The sequence below is a fragment of the Hypomesus transpacificus genome, chromosome 11 (assembly GCF_021917145.1).
Source record: "Hypomesus transpacificus isolate Combined female chromosome 11, fHypTra1, whole genome shotgun sequence".
Taxonomy (NCBI): Eukaryota; Metazoa; Chordata; class Actinopteri; order Osmeriformes; family Osmeridae; genus Hypomesus; species Hypomesus transpacificus.
In genome coordinates, this window is record NC_061070.1 from 19,610,959 (window position 1) to 19,629,056 (window position 18,098).

General features: G+C 46.3%; 1 protein-coding gene across 1 annotated transcript; it reads left to right on the forward strand.

Annotated features, from left to right (window-relative positions):
- Positions 1-82: 82 nt before the first annotated feature.
- LOC124474300 lies at positions 83-5,738 on the forward strand. The gene is made up of 2 exons (XM_047030290.1): positions 83-89; positions 1,977-5,738. Exons 1-2 carry the CDS (start codon positions 83-85, stop codon positions 3,053-3,055), a joined length of 1,086 nt encoding a protein of 361 aa, XP_046886246.1. The 3' UTR covers positions 3,056-5,738.
- Positions 5,739-18,098: the final 12,360 nt, after the last annotated feature.

An 18,098-nucleotide genomic window follows, 5' to 3' on the forward strand; every position in this document is an offset into this window, starting at 1 on the left:
TTGCCTCACGTAAAGAGCTGTTTGAACGGATTTAAAATATTTTATATAAAAACGGAAAACTAAAATGTTGTTTGTTACGGTTATGTCAGGTGAGAATCCCCCAGGGGAAACATTGCGGTTGCTGATTCAATTCCCGGCCATGCCAAATAACGTTGTGTCCTTGGGGAAGGCACTTCACCCTACTTGCCTCGGGGGGAATGTACCTGTACTTACTGTAAGTCGCTCTGGATAAGAGTGTCTGCTAAATGACTAAATGTAACTTTAAATCTCGAGGCAAAATTAGTTTGTGTTAATATCTCTTAAAGATTTCAGTAATGCCGAGCAGAAAAGCCATGACTCATTCTGTGGGCATTCTGGTCCGGTGTCATCTGTTTAACAAAAACAGGGTAAACCCTGACAGTTTAATAACCAGCTAGACTTTGTCAAATCTCGACCTGACTTCTGTCCCCAAAGCTTCGGTGGGACTTCCTGTGTTAGCTGATAACTCATCTGAGAAAGAGAGGAGTCTGACGTGATTGAACAGTGTCTCGTCACTTCAAAGGGATGTTTCTTAACCGTCAAGAAACTAGAACACTCTCCCCCCAAAAAACATGTTTTATCATCTTATCTCCGCTCTCTTCACTGCCATAATCACTATTGTCACTCATAACAGCTTTGGGAAATTGACAGCCACTTTGACTTTTCTATGTGATTGGTAGGCTTTGCTCCCCAGCCAATGGGATGGTTGGGTTTGTTGTTTTTCGTTTATCGTACAAGGGAGACATATTTGTTTTGCTCAACCCACACAGCCATTCTTAGGCTGTCACAACTGAACGTTCACATGCTGTCACCTCATCAAATCTTCCGAAAATTAAATCCGCCTTGTAACAAACAAAGCGAAGCCCAAATTTTAGCGACACAAGTACAAAAGGTTGTGCACTCATCCCTAAGTTACATGACTGTTCACAGGCCTGGAAAGCATGTGATCAAAGCCTGCGAAAGATTGATGTTTGTACAGTTTTCCTTTTCTCTTTTTTTACTCACACAATTTTACACAATATTACATCCTCCTCGGGCTAGTGCAAATTAAGATGAATTATTGAAAATGAAGCCTTGACTTCTCATGTTTTCAACCTCAGGAAATGTATGGCACCCCCCCACAAACACAGACACACACACGCTTTTTATTTTATTTTTCCTCTCTCTTTGATGATGTGTCCCTTGTGTATTCTTTGGGAGCATGTTTATTGGTGGTGGATTTGACTAATGATTAAAACTCTGAGGCTAATCAAAGCACACGGCTAGTGATGAGCATCAGCCAAGCATTAGGCATCATGTTAAAACACACACAATCTGCTGTCTGGGACAGAAGGGCCTCATTGCCTTGAACTGTCTGTAAAAGGAACCAACCTACAGCAGCACACATCTACAGCAGACAAACAAGGCCTCGCACTTACGCTCACAAACATAAATGCCCATTTATGTTTGGCTTTGGCCCACATGAAAACAAAGGATTCACATTCATATTTGTATTTTCCATTCCTAGAACACTTCACAATGTCATTCACTTGCACATGTTGTATTGTTGTTGAAAATTATAACCCTAGGCTAGTTATGACTAACAACGTTCACAATATTCGTCTAGTGAAATCTCGGTGCCAAAGTTAGACAGATTTTGGCAAGATTTCAAGATTCATATTCCGCTATTCCTTGCTCCATGTGCTTACTGGATATTTGACTAGACCATGTTGTAGGGAGTATGTACTCATTCTACAGACAAGCTGTAAACAGACCGCTAGATTAAACCAAAGCCACATACGGAACAGTAGGACTGAGAGAGATACCAGAGAATTCTCTGTAACCAAATTCATTTAGTTTGATTGATACATATGCAGATGGTGGGATTCCTTTGACATGGTGATAAACACCGACAGATGGAACATGTATCCTATTTATCTATCCTGGAAAGGTACCCTTCAGGATACAGTAGACATGAGTTAATAGATTTTATGGCTTCCTGGTTTGCTGGAATGCTTGGTCACATGTCCCAGCTGGATCCCAGCGAGACTACATCCCTCTGGCACTGGGGGGGACTAGCTGTGACGGCACAACAGAGCTGGCACTGCAGAGGACTAGCTTTGACGGCACAACAGAGCTGGCACTGCGGAGGACTAGCTGTGACGGCACAACAGAGCTGGCATTGGGGAGGACTAGCTGTGACGGCACAACACAGCTGGCACTGGGGAGGACTAGCTGTGATGCCACAACACAGCTGGCATTGGGGAGGACTAGCTGTGACGCCACAACAGAGCTGGCATTGGGGAGGACTAGCTGTGACGGCACAACAGAGCTGGCACTGCGGAGGACTAGCTGTGACACCACAACAGAGCTGGCACTGCGGAGGACTAGCTGTGACACCACAACAGAGCTGGCATTGCGGAGGACTAGCTGTGACACCACAACAGAGCTGGCACTGGGGAGGACTAGCTGTGACGCCACAACAGAGCTGGCACTGCGGAGGACTAGCTGTGACGGCACAACAGAGCTGGCACTGCGGAGGACTAGCTGTGACGGCACAACACAGCTGGCACTGGGGAGGACTAGCTGTGACGCCACAACAGAGCTGGCATTGGGGAGGACTAGCTGTGACGCCACAACAGAGCTGGCACTGGGGAGGACTAGCTGTGACACCACAACAGAGCTGGCACTGCAGAGGACTAGCTGTGACGGCACAACAGAGCTGGCATTGGGGAGGACTAGCTGTGACGCCACAACAGAGCTGGCACTGGGGAGGACTAGCTTTGATGCCACAACAGAGCTGGCATTGGGGAGGACTAGCTGTGACGCCACAACAGAGCTGGCATTGGGGAGGACTAGCTGTGACGCCACAACAGATCTGGCACTGGGGAGGACTAGCTGTGACGGCACAACAGAGCTGGCACTGGGGAGGACTAGCTGTGACACCACAACAGAGCTGGCATTGGGGAGGACTAGCTGTGACGCCACAACAGAGCCCAGACTCGGTTTAGTTTCACTGGGTTTCTATACGTACTACTTGGGGATTTGTATAGCTTAATGGTTAGAGCACTTCACTGCCCCCCCCCCTCCCGCATTGTGTTTTGCTTGGGATAAAAGCATCTGTTAAATAAAGACAATAGATTAACTAATTCAGCGGTTTCCATAAATTCAGTATTAAAGGGATGCATCGTTACTTGCTACCTTCCCTGTTGTTGTCACAGTGTTGTTGTCACGGTGTAGGGTGTTTGGGTTTTGTTGAAAACTTGACACACTAATTCTGTCATGAAGGAATGCAGAGAGAGCAGGATTATTAAAGCTGAATACCTCCAGGGCTCAGACAATCACAACCCTTCAAGGGCATGAGGTGGCCAATCTGATCTCTCAAGCTAATACAGCAATTGAAGGGGAAGGAAAAATTGAAACCACAGGTGAAGAAATAAATGATTCCCTCATGCTAATGACAAAAGCCTGATGCCCATAAGGAGAGCCTCTTTTTGCCCCAGGGAAGTCGCTTAAAATAATGATATAAAATCATAGCTTTCTCCTTGTTTGGATGTTTGACGTTCCCAGGCAATGGAAAATGACAAGTCTAAACCTGGTCACGTCTTCTTTTTTCGCCCTGGACAAGAAAATTGCCCTCCATTACATCCCACTAAGAAGTTTAGGCCGTGAATCTCAGTGGCAAATTAGCCGCCCTTTCTAAAGTGCAGGGAAACATGTGGCACTGATTATAACGGTCTGGTCGCGGATTATTAATCAATGACTATAATTATCCACCTACTATAGCGGAAAAGGTCTGAATGAAACTTTGTCTGTTACATCAATCTGTCAAGGAAATTGTCTATTTCTCATGTAACACTTTTCTGTTTATAGAGTAATGATCAATCGAACAACAAACTTCTGGTTTAGAAATTTAGCCAGCCCCTGTATTAATTAAACATTATATTTTAGACTGTTGTTGCAACGTTCAAGAGTTACAGGTCACTTCTCTTCAAGTTTAGTGTCTCTTTTCTGTTTGTGCAAAGTTTGTAGAGACTGTATGGCTTTTGTGTATTTTATGCAGTATTTATAGGAAAGCAGTTATTAAACACAAATGAACAATAATATGATGTTCGAAATAACAGCCGTGACAGGGAAGTTAGTGACGTAAAGAAAACTAAACAGAGCAACACAGCAGTGTATTCAGTCATGAGTTTGCCTTCTCTCATGGTTAGCTTGGACCTTCTTTATGACCTAGGAGGCGTTCATGGATAGATTTGGAGGTCTGTCTGGGAGAGAGAGTGCCCCTAAGGGGTGCTTAGCCAGACAAGAAGCTGTTTTCACTCTCCAATTTCATCTTAACTCTTTCACTCAGTTTGTTTTTTTTCCTCCCCGGGGCTGTTTCAGATTGACAGTTCAAACCTTCTTTCTGCTGTTTATTGTTTTGTTTTTCCTTTTTTACCCCTCCTTTTTTGGAATCCCGTCATTTGCCTTAAATAATGAATACTGGATGCCAACCCAGGGGGTGAGGGACATTGCTTGTTTATTTATTGGTGTTGCTGTCATTCGAATCCCTTCCATCCATGTCTGTCAATTACTGTGACTCACAAACCTCAGGGTGTTCTTCGAAATATGGGCTGAAAAAAAATGACAAGAAAAACACAAACCTTTGCAGAGGTACATTATGGATTCTGGCTAAGCGTGTTTGGCCTCTTTACTTTTATTAGTACGATTATTTTCTGTACTCTTATCTCTTTGAAGTAGTGGAGGAAAGCTAGGTTTGATATTGTGCAGCACGGTTATTTTGTCTGAGAGTGACTAGTCCCTCTCCAGGAAAGGGGTAAGAGGTTCTCATTGTGATTCACACTGAACTGGTTTACCCCTCCAGCTTATCTGCTGTGGGTTTATAGATTTCAGGCTTTGTAGTATTGCCTCCACCCAGCCTCCTCTCACAGTCTGGAGACAGAGTGTTACCCATGCAGCATCAGAATGCTTGCACTGCTTTGATTACTCTCTAATCTAACACCGAAGGGGGGTGGAACTTTTCTCTAACAGTTTGTATTGGATTTGAGACCTTTCTTTTCACCATAGCCTGCCATGGTTGCATCACTGTGTATTTCTGAGATTTGTGTGTGCACAAACTGTTGCCCCAGCTGTAGCTAGCAGATTGTTAGATTTGTTTTGCTATCTGGCGAACTGGTGATTAGGATCAGTTGATAATTGAATTCAGTGTCATGAATCTAGACATGGGCGTGAAACTGTTGAGAGTTTTGCTACTTAACTCTGTTTACCTGAGCCTCCTCAAGGTCGACTCAATCATCACATCCCCTCATCAGCATCACCTACCTCCGCTTCGCACCAGATGTGGACCTCGGATATTTACAGTAACTGCACCTGGACTAATAATGCTAATCATTAGCTGGTGATAAATTCCTCTCCCTGATATCATGAGGAATCTCTCCCGTGCCCTATTTAATCTGAGGGACTCGGCCGTCTGTTAGTCTCTCCCCGCTCGGCAAACACAGATAAATCACAGCAAAGTACCCACTATTAGTAAGTGACACACAGCTCATTCTGATTAAATTACCCCTGGAAACATTATCATTCTGCCCTGTGCGTTTGTCAAGACGATCTCCGCTCTGTTGGTGTGCCTGCCGAGGGCCGGACAACAGCCCAAACGGCTGATTGGTGCATGTTGCTGGTGTAGACAAGCTGATTGGTGCATGTTGGAGTCAGATGGCTGAGCGGTTAGGGAATCGGGCTATTACTCTGAAGGTTGCCAGTTCGATTCTCGACCGTGCAAAATGACGCTGTGTCTTTGGGCAAGGCACTTCACCCTACTTGCTTCAGGGGGAATGTCCCTGTACTTACTGTAAGTCACTCTGGATAAGAGCGTTTGCTAAAATGACTAAATGTAAATGTTGCTGGTGTAGACAAGGTGAATTGGTAAACTCGCTCCTCATCAGTATCAGTACAGTCCTCCCGCGCCAGAGAAAAGGTAGCTTTTCGGTGGTGATGACGATGGTTAGTAGTTACGCTTTTGAATCGGAGGTCCCAAGGTTCGAATCCAGGTGTGGATGAAGCTCGAGTGTACTTGACTCTGACGAGTATCCTCTACACTTAGGCTGGACGGGTCTGTTGTATAGGAAAACTGTTGAGTAAACTTCATTGTGACTCCAATTCTGTTTACTTTAGGCCCTAGTCCTCATCCTTTTTGTAAATTACACAGTTGCCATGATTTGACACTCAATATTATGGTTGTAAATTGTGAAAGTATTTTGGATGCTGACTCGAGTACTCATTTCATTCCAGTATCTCAGCCATTTGAGGCACAAGTATAGTTATTATATCGAGATGATGAGCATTCAAAGTTATTTACATTTTCAACCTTGCATTTTTCCAACGGGTATCTTTTCCAACAGAGAGAATAATACCCAGACCAAGCCAGCAGTAGATCCATCTAAATAAACGTTTGTTATTTCTGGTCTTTTCAACCACACATATATCCAAGAGTCCAGTGTAAAATGAAGGCTTTGTGTGTGTGGTGCTGTGGTCTCCTGGCCTGGGGGTCTACCGGTCTCACCACATGAACACATCGCTGAGTCACCATCTGGCTGCACACTGTTTACACACACATCATAAATGTCACTCCTGCCACAGACGGCTAACCCTGTCTGTCTGTCTGTCTGTCTGCCGCGAAGACAAGGACCTGTTCTTGTTTTGATGAAGACCCACATGAGGTGCAATTCGATCATTTTATTGTGAAAATGTTCATTGGTGAAAAGATCATCATGAAAGGAGAATAAATCCATCTACATGAACATTCGTGTCAGACGAGCGGCCATTTTTCAATATGTCAAACATCACCAAAACAGACCTTCCTGTTTTAACGAGATATTAAGTCATTCCGAACAGATGAGGCACTCTACATTTTGAAAATAATTAATGACTGGATATGTTGAAGTGTATAAAATGTGATATCAAGGAGAGGCCAGATGTTTTGTAGCAGTATTCATGAGCGAGGAATTGCCTATGCTACTAGACACCAATCAACTCCCTCTCTCTCTTCTCATTGGCTGTAATCACTGCTCTCTCAAGTCTCATAGCTCCCAAAATTTGCCACTCGGCTCCAGAGACCTTAGTCTGTCTCTGTCTCCCTCTTTATTTCCCATTCTCACTGTCTCTCTGTCTATTCTTCTCTCTTTCTCTCCTTTTCTCTCCTTTTCTCTCCTTTTCTCTCCTTTTCTCTCTTTCTCTCTCTCTCTCTCTCTCTCTCTCTCTCTCTCTCTCTCTCTCTCTCTCTCTCTCTCTCTCTCTGTGTGTCTGTCTCTCCCTCTCTCTCTGTCTCTCTCTCTCCCTCTCTCTGTGTGTCTCTCCCCTTTTCCACAGATATTTGTGTTTCTTTTGTTGGCTGGCCTGTCAGTCTCTCCAGCCTCCTGAGAACTGGTGTAATTTGGTAATTTTGCCTAAACGGTGATACTGTAATTATGTGGCATCAGCTGCCTGGCTGTCATGGAGACGGCCAACGGTCATCCATCACCAGGAAACTAGGGGGGGAAATGGCATCATGACTAGCCGGGTAAACACGCGGAGAAAGAGAGAGTGTGGTGGTCTCGCCCAGAAATCGTTGAAGGAAAATAGAGGGGGGTGGGGGGGGGGGGGGGCTTTAGAGTAATGGGGTGCAGGAGAAGACTCAGCCTGGGTGGCAGGGGAGGGGACTGTGTCGAGGTGGGAGACGAGAGGGTTGTGTGGGAGGTGGGAGAGGGGTGTGTGGGTGTGGGGGTGACAGTGATGCATCAGGAGTGGGCGTGACCTGGGGAAGGTCAGGTTTGAAGTGGACTTTGCCAGCAGCCCTCTAATGCAGCTCTGCCTCTCCTTCTCACACAGCTTCCATCTGTCCATGAACACCCCGCATTCATGAGAGCTGTCATTAAAGACCTCGCCATCCGTCTGGGGCAAACACACACACACATACAGACATACAGACATACAGACATACAAACATACAAACACATACCACACATATACACACACACACAATGTAGCATCATTGTTGGATACAATTTTTGTTCAGTGCATACAAACTGTAAAACGTTACAGAGAAAGCCTTGCTTGAGGGGTATTGTTTGTGAGAAACAGGTGACCTTTGGGTGTTTGGGTCAGAGGCTTCTCTCCAACAGGTTATGAGTTCTTTTTAATACTCTGGCAGGCTGCCCGCTGGGCTGAGGGTTAATTGCTGCGTCTGTTTTGTGAAGTGGGGATCTGGCCTGGACAACTTCTTCATTACATCTAGCAGGGGGTTTTGTCTGATTCCAGGACCTAGACCAACAGCAAGCTTTGACACTCGTTTCAGCGAGGACAATGGTACACTATTATGGAAAGTAACTACTTGTCTCCACATTTTTACACCGCTGTTGTCTGAGAACGAATGTGGAACTTAAGTGCCGTTGAAATCTATGTTCCCTTTGTTTACTTTCCATCTAAGACTCAGGATAAAAACTAATTAAGACCAGGAAACTACAGCCTCCTGTAGTGCCATTTCACAGCTAATTATGCATGAATACAGTCTGTCGTGAAAAGTATTTTCTGAGTCCTTGATGTTCCTCTCAGCAAATTGCTGTGGTTACTTCCACTCATTAGGCTTTTAAGACTCAAAATGTCAAAAGTGTTTTGTCTTTCTATTTTATTGTTTATTTGTTTTTTGTTTTTTTTTTACCCCCGCCGTTACCTTTTTCCCGTTGTCGCAGTGTTGATTTTGTGTTTTGGAAAATAGATCGTTTGCACAGTTTTAGCTTTTTAACTTTTATACAAACGCCCTACATCCCTGGGTGCCATTATGAGGTTTAATGTTGTGGATTTAGACTTCCACTCTGGTCTTTAAAATCCATTAACCCTCCAATAAAAGTGCCCATGGCTCTCTATAAAGCCTAATGGAGAAGGCCCATTCAAACACAGGAGGCTCTGTACTTGCTGGGACAACACTAAGAGAAACTCGGAAATGAGACTCTATAAAACCCCAAATAAAACCATGTTTCAATACTCTAATGGCTTCCTTCTGGTTCTCTGACACATTATCATGAAATTAAACGACACACGCTTTCTTTCACGTCACAGTTTTGGAAATAATTGGGGCAGAGCGGATTGTGTTTTAGCAGTCTCAACACTTTGACACTGAATGCCTTCACCTAGCCTAATGCTGCTTTGGTTCACAGCACGTTGGCAGTGGGTCACCTGTGCTAGCCGTGGACAGTAGGGGGTCCTCGTTGTGTTTTAGTAGGGGTGTCTGTCCTGCCTGCTGCCTCACCTCCTCCAGGGTAGGTTTTAAAGGCAGCCCCAGGTGAGGGATGAGCCCTGGGCCGCTGGGTTTATGGTGATCACCTGGTGCTGTTGTTCTAGGCTGAAGACCAGTGGATGAAATGAATCTGCTGGGAGCCCTCACTGTGAATGGATGGCACCTGAGGGCTGGGAGAGAGGTATCGATCGCCTTCTCCTCTCCAGTGTGTCAGACACACCATGAATGATGTCAGGGGGGCCCAACACAGGAGGAAGCGCCTGACCAACTACCTCCAAGACTTCCCTGTTTGTTTTGAAACTTCACATCAATAAATCAACCAGCCACCATGACACCTACTTCTTATTATTTGTATTTTATTGGTTTGGATGCTTGTTTGCTTCCGCCTGGTGTTCAGAGGCTTCCAGCAATTCTACTGATCTGCATAACTGGGTCAGATTAGCCAGCGAACAGTGAGAGTTTGTAGCCTCCCTGCCGCCCGAGTTAGCATGTAGCCAAACCTCACACAGGGTCCCCCTCAGGGCCCCCCTCAGAGGCCCACAAAGTTCCCATGCCTGCTCCACATAGGTCCCACACCGGCCCCACACAGGGTTCCACACCGGCCCCACACAGGGTCCCACACCGGCCCCACACAGGGTCCCACACCGGCCCCACACAGGGTCCAACACCGGCCCCTACAGGGGCCCATGCAAGCCCCATGCAGGGCCAGGACATCTGGGGAAAGGTCCCTCCACGTGTGTGGTGTTTAGGTGGGCGGGGGCCAGGGGGGGAGCCCGGATCAGGTTTCCTTCCCTGCTGTCTAATTATTGACCCAGCTGGTATTGTCTTTTCTATTGTTTCAATTATGATGGCACTAGTGTTGCTCAGCTCTCTGGCGTCAGGGCATGCATAATTCATGTGTAACACCCAGGACTCCACTCTGCGCTGAGGCTGGAAGCTGAATGTCAATACACCCCTCGTTGCTGACGGGGGCGATCTGCATCGACCACACACCAGATAGGAGGACAGCACAGAACACAGGGGATGGGAGATGGTGAAGATAGCGTTCAAGATTAGACATATTACAAACCCATTTGTGCAACATGCAACCGGGCTGGATGTGGTTAGCGGTATGTGGTGTGATTGCAGGGCTGGCCAGGGAGATTCTATCATCATCATGTGTGTCGGTCTCCTGATCTCTGGCCTCGTTATTGTCACCCCCTCACCACACGATCAATAGGGTTAAATTACGCATGAGCTTCGGCCTCAGCGCTGGTTCCCACCTGACCAAACACGGCTGACACACTGGTGCGCTCTCTCCGCTAACGACTCCAACACCTCTACCGAAGGACACGGCAGGAAAGAAGACAAAAAAGAGGGTGATGTGAAGAGGAGTTTTCTTAATAGCAGTGTAGCGTATATTTCTGTTTAATAAGGGCTAAAGACTACTCCACCTCTTCAGCAGGAGACGACAGGAAACAAGAAGAAGAAGAAGAAGACAAAACAGGCGATAGGAAGAGAGCCGCAGTCTGGGTGTTCATTAAGAGCTGAGAAGATGAAAGGAAGAAGGGGTCATGTTTCTGACACCTTGCTGTAATGGAGGTGTTCTTTCAGGAGCAGGATGCGGCGTCTGGAAAACTCTTCATTACCGAGAGGTGCCGGTGGCGATTGTTTACCGGGGGATTGGAACTCAGCAGATGATCAAAAGAATGTCATATTTTCACGCAGACGAGCCGCAGCCCGGATCGTCCCCTAATGACGCTGGAGATTAACTGCCGTCTCGTCGGAAAACACGAGGCGATACGACAAGGTTCACAACCACACCAGCTCAGAGCGCGTTCCTTAAATGACGCATGATTCCCACCGTCCCACCAACAGCGCTGTCGCCTGGGTTGCTAATCCAAAGAGGTTCTTATCATTGTATACAGATAACGTCACCTGTCTATCAGGAAAACTAAAAAGACAAAATGGCAGTATCTCTAACGCTGTCTTTGTGAAGGTAACTGTCTCTTGGAATCAATAGATCCAGCCAAGTGTTCCTGAGATTCTATATTTATTCAGTGACCTCTTTCAATGAGTCACCTTCAGTAACATAAGCACTCCCACGCACAGCAGCCCCCCCCTCCCCTCCCTGGCCCTGGCCCTGTCCTTCTCCAGCTCATTCTCCTGCAGAGATGGATGTGTACAGAACAGGATGTCAGAAATATAACAAGACGAGAGATATACCCCAATGCAAAACGGATGTCCTCAGACTCTAACCTTGGAGAGCTAAATGCCAGCGCTGCATTAACAAGACTGACCCGAGTGCGGGTCATTTGAACCTCGTCACAATAGAGCCAACAGCCGACTCAAAGCTGTTACCAGGAAAATATCACTTTTAATTGTGTAAAAATGTCAGCATGAGCAGGGGTTTTCACAAGCGACGCTGCTTTTTGTGAAGATCAACAATATGTAGGTTTGATGAAGACGTACTGTACTTGGATCTCAAATGGTTTGACAGGAAGTGGGTTTCGGAAGCTGTGGGATGTAGAGACAAGCGGTTGGAGTGACACACACACACACACACACACATCAACACACACACACACACACACATCAACACACACACACACACACACACAAACACACACACACACATAAACACACACACACACACACATAAACACACACACACACAAACACACACATAAACACACACACACACATCAACACACACACACACACACACACATAAACACACACACATCAACACACACACACACACACACACACATAAACACACACACATCAACACACACACACACACACATCAACACACACACACACACACACATAAACACACACACACACACACATCAACACACACACACACACACACGTTAACACACACACACACACGTAAACACACACACACACATAAACACACACACACACGTTAACACACACACGTAAACACACACACACACACACACGTAAACACACACACACACATCAACACACACATAAACACACACACACACACACGTAAACACACACATAAACACACACACACACACACGTAAACACACACACATAAACACACACACGTAAACACACACACGTAAACACACACACGTTAACACACACACACGTAAACACACACACATAAACACACACACACACGTTAACACACACACACACCTCCTCTGGTCGCTTTCTGGGAAATTAATGAACCTCCTGGTACAGTCCTGCACTACTGTAGAGGGGAGAGGGGGGGATGGGGGGGGGGGGGTGAGAGGGTGAGGGGAAGGGGGGGGGTGAGAGAGGGTGAGGGGAGGGATGAGGGGGGGGGTGAATGAGAGAGGGTGAGGGGTGGGAAGAGGACAGTATGAGGGGAGGGGGAGGGGAGCAGGGTGTAGCAGCTGCTGTCCTATAGATCTCTTCATTAATATCCCGGGGCAGAAGTTTGAGGAGGTGCTGCAGACTAATTAGCCCTGTCTGACCCCTGCAGCTCTGAGAGGTCACCAGTCTGATGCCCCCCCCCTTCCCCCCTCCCCCCCCCCTCCACCATGAACCTCTCCTGAATCTCCTGCAGTAGCAAAGACAAGTCCACCCCCCCACCACCCCCAACCTGCCTGCCTCTTCATCCACCCACCTACTGTCTCACTGACGATGTACGATGTACGATGTACGATGTACGATGTCTTCTAAAGTACACATTTGTGCCTGCTTGTTTGTATTTTAAAATGTCCGCCTTTGTGTGGTCTGATGTGATTTGTGTGTGTGTCTCCAAGGTGTACAGGGGACAGTGTAACACAAGGGTATCAGAGTGTGTGTGTCTCCAAGGTGTACAGGGGACAGTGTAACACAAGGGTATCAGTGTGTGTGCGTGTGTGCAGGGGTAAAGGGGAGCCTGCTCTAGTTAAGATCAGCTGTTTCCCCAGATGGCAGGGTACAGGCAGAGGCTAGCCTTCTCCACTGATGAAAGGACTTCTCCAGCAGTGTGACACCCCCACACATACACAACACACACACACACACACACATACACACCCCCACACATACACACACACAACACACACACAACACACACACACACACAACACACACAACACACACAACACACAACACACACAACACACACACACACACACAACACACATACACAACACACACACACACACACACAACACACACACACACACACAACACACACACACACAACACACACACACAACACACACACCATGTTCATCTCCCTCCCGCTCTCTGTTCCCACCTCTCACAGGTGATAAGGGAGCTTTACAGGGATTTACAGACAGAGAGAGAGACTTGTGTTCTCAATCCTGCTTAGCTCCTTCACAGCAAGGTTGCAAGCTGATGAGTTTGACAGACAGACCTGGGCCGGCATGCTAAAACCACCAACTTTTAGCTTTATCATGGGCTTTAGCGAGTTGTTGTATTGTATTTTTGGGTACTTCAGCTGGAATCACAATTACCTCATTACTGGCTTGCCTCTCATAGCTTTGCTCATATGGACTTGTATTGATCTGACTTAAATCCTGGCTCCCATCCTCCATTTCATCATCTTTCATTCTCCTGCAATTTTTCTCCAGCTTGCTGTGCTCTGGTGAATGTATGTTCTAATGGTCTTTGAATGGCTCATTAGACGGGGGTAGGTGTCTGTTGGCAGGCAGGGAGCAGGGATCTGAACCTGGGAAGAATCGCTCTCCCTCCTGGCTAGCTAGGAGCCTCCGACAGCCAGCCACCACGACGAGGAAGAGATAATGAGTGCTCTCACACTTTACCTTGAAAACTCAGCCATATGTACCTCTCACCAATTAAGAGCATGTTTTTCACCGGAGTGGCCATTATCAAATCTGACCTTCCAATTCTTTTCTTCATCCATTTCCTCCCGGTTCTGTCACCCTGGTCAGGAGGCCCCCCATGCCGTTGGGACAGACACGGGACAATGAAAGTGTCATAGGGAAGTACGCAAGGACCCGAGGAAAGGAACCAAGGATGAAGGATGCACATGTTTCCTAGCAGATGAACTGTCTCTGCCACATCCAACATCTACTTCCAAACAACACAGCATTAATCACCACATCTACTTCCAAACAACACAGCATTAATCACCACATCTACTTCCAAACAACACAGCATTAATCACCACAGTGCTTCCTTGGAGGCAACTTCCATACAGGAAACACACAGATTGATCCATATTTGTCCATCCAGTCCTCGCATACTGATGGGCATCCACAGGGAATACCTGTGTACCTCACATCTGTCTGTCTCCTGTCGTTTCATTCCTGCCTTCTGTCAGTGTTGCTGCTTGTTCAGCTCACCTGATGGAGAGGGTTGTTGAACAGCTGCATCGAGGTTTCAGATACACAAGGCTGTAACACGATACCTCCGCAGACCCCCCAGGCTCAGCCCCCTCAGCCCCCCCAGGCTCAGCCCCCCCAACCCCCTCAGCCCCCCCAACCCCCTCAGCCCCCCCAACCCCCTCAGCCTCCTCAGCCCCCTCAGCCCCCCCAACCCCCTCAGCCCCCCCAACCCCCTCAGCCCCCCCAGCCCCCTCACACAGCTCAGGAAGGGGCAGGGTGATAAACAGCACCATCCTGTTGTGTAAACGTGTCATACTGTGAGCATGGCCCTGTCCCCTTGGAGAAAGCTGTTATTCCTGCCCTGCCTTGCAGGCGATGTGACATCTCTAAGGACCGTGGACTCGTGTTTAATTAGCCTGCAGGCTCAGATTCTCCTGTTATGCAATTTTCGACTAAGTCAAACTGATCCTCATGTGTGGTTTGAGGTGACTGTGCGGCTTTTCCACAGCAGCTTGGTGTTCTTATGTTTCTCTAGATCTAATTTAGCTACATTTATGTTTGGGGATTTATATCCAGATAGCTTTAAATATATCACAAGACTAAACCAGGAGATGAAACTGCTACTCTGTAATGAGGGCAACTTAAGTCTTTGGAGTAGTTATCAAAGTTAGGAGTCAGGTGGCTTAACAGTTAGGGAATCGGGCTTGTAATCTGAAGGTTACCAGTTTGATTCCTGGCCGAGCCAAATGACCTTGTGTCCTTGGGCAAGGCACTTCACCCTACTTCCCTTGGGGGAATGTCCCTGTACTTACTGTAAGTCGCTCTGGATAAGAGTGTCTGCTAAATGTAAATGTACATTTATAATTTATAATTATAAATTATAAAAGTTTATGCGATAAAGACATTTGTTATTGGAATGCTTTTATTCAACGTGTCTTAAAACCCACATTTTATATGACCGATAAGTAATTATCTAACAGAGAAATAAATTAAACATTTAATCCTGAATCAGAGTTTAAATGAAGGCATTGTGTCAGTTATGAAAACCTGAAAACTATTCAGGAGTTATATTGTGATTCAAAGGGAGATAGGTAACAGTGTGTGCATGTGTGAGTGAGTGTGTGTGTGTGTGACTGTGTGTTTGTGTGAGAGTGTGCGTGTACATCCCCAAGAAGGATTCTCCAGCTGTACTGTGAGTATCTAGGAGGACCAGACCTCTTTCCTCAAACTTGCACTTTCAAAATGGAGTAATTAACAATAGTATTAGCAACTAACAAAAAGATTCCAACTCGAACATTGAAATAGTGTCCGTGCTGATGGCTCAAGCCAGGGACAGCTGGAACATCTCTCCCACAGATGTGGCACACTGTTTTTAGATCCAGTAGGAAGATGAGTCCATGGAGGCTGCGTTATTGTCATGATCCAGAGAGGAATGTTCTCTTCATCAAGCCTTATACGGATGTCTCTGGGCCTGTGGAAACCAGAGACAGATTTAGCCTGGCCATCCCTCATTTGTTTGTTTTCCTTGTCATTTATTGTTGACTTCTCGATTATAGTTGTTGTCAGTTATAATCTAACAGGACAAGAACAGACTACAGTATGTAAGTTGTCCATGCTGTAGCTCTTAAAATAACACTGGACTCCAAAGTGGAAGCATGCAGGAAGTATCTATGTGAGTCTCCATGTTTCTCATGACTGTATCCAAGCTGGTCATGAACAGTATGTGGAGAGAGTCACGTAATCAGCCAATTTCCCAACTGGAGAAACAATTTAGGGATAAAATACTGAACATGTCAGTTCCCTCTGCTGTTCACAGTACATGTCAACGATAGCGACCTTAGTACAGTTTCAGGAAGCTTGGCAGAGAGTAGATATCGACGTTTGCGCTGATAGAACCACTTTTCAAATAACTTTTATTTCATTTATTTTCGTTTTATTGTGTTATTGACGGAATTATATGAAAGTAATTTGTCTCAGTGCTGCCCGTAGGGTCCGTGGGATCAAGGGAGCATCATTATGAGCACACCTGTTCCGCCTTGAGCCCTGAGCGTGCTCGCGTGTAGTGAGGGAGTTTTACTGTGTGTAAGGAGACGCTACTGTATATACACTGGTATATGAGGTAAATGGCATATGTGCATGAGTGGAGCGCATATTTGTAGGTGTGTGTCGGCTTTGGATACACCCACCGTTTACAGCGGAGAGTGGTGCTAGTCCTGATTCCTTCTCACAGGATGTGTGTGGGCCCAACCCTCCTCCTCGACGACACTATTTGCACTCTGTTTTGTCTTCTCCTCTGGAGGACAGTGCTGCTGTGCCCTGTGTTGTGGGAGACACAGTGGAAGAGCTTCAGGTCGGACTCCTCCATCTTGTCCCCTCCTCCTCCTCCTCCATCTCCTCTTCCTCTCCTCCCCCGACAAAAGTCTTTGATGCATTGTTTCTCAATTACCTTCATTAACGAGAATCTCCCTCTCCCTGACTAATTGCATCAAAATAGTGAGATGGAGGGGGAGGGGGGGGCTGTATGAAGGGAGCCGGATTCACTCCTACACAACCTCTCGGATCACAAACACACACTCATACACACACCATCAGGAGTGCATGTACACGTAAACAAAACAACCGTCCTTTGTATACAGAAAAATAAAATAAAAAAATTACATAATGTTGAGTAAAAACCCTCAAATAAAACTGCTTCTTATGGATTTTTTTACGTGCAAATTGATCCACCCAATCTGCATCGACAGATGGAGAGCGGCTTCATCAGATGTTTGAAGTGTTTTGTGAGTAGGATTAAAGAGACGGCTTCCCAGACTGCACCTCTCCTCCCCGCGCTAACCGCCCGGCGTTTAGAGGGCTTTGAAGCTGCGCAACATGATCAATGCCCCTCATCAAAAGGAACCAGTTGTTTTCCTGGTTGTTTGTGAGCAGGTTGTTCCAAGATTGTGTTTTACCCTGTTCTTCTCTGCTTTCCTCTCATCAGTTGATAATTGGCACTCTTTTAATTTCAATATATTGCCATTTGTCACAAGTGTTTGAACTTTGAATATATTTGTCCTCTGGTGTATATATATATGAGAGGAAAGCAGAGGATAGTATTTTATATATATATATATATATATATATATATGAAATGGCTGGTTGCTTGTGAAGGAGACATACGGCAAGTTCCATCTATCCTCACTCTGCTGGTGTGTTTCTGACGCTCTGTTGGTGTGTTTCTGATGCTCTGCTGGTGTGTTTCTGATGCTCTGCTGGTGTGTTTCTGATGCGTTTCTGATGCTCTGCTGGTGTGTTTCTGATGCTCTGTTGGTGTGTTTCTGACGCTCTGCAGGTGTGTTTCTGATGCCCTTCAGGTGTGTTTCTGACGCTCTGCAGGTGTGTTTCTGATGCCCTTCAGGTGTGTTTCTGACGCTCTGCTGGTGTGTTTCTGATGCCCTTCAGGTGTGTTTCTGATGCCCTTCAGGTGTGTTTCTGACGCTCTGCAGGTGTGTTTCTGATGCTCTGTTGGTGTGTTTCTGATGCCCTTCAGGTGTGTTTCT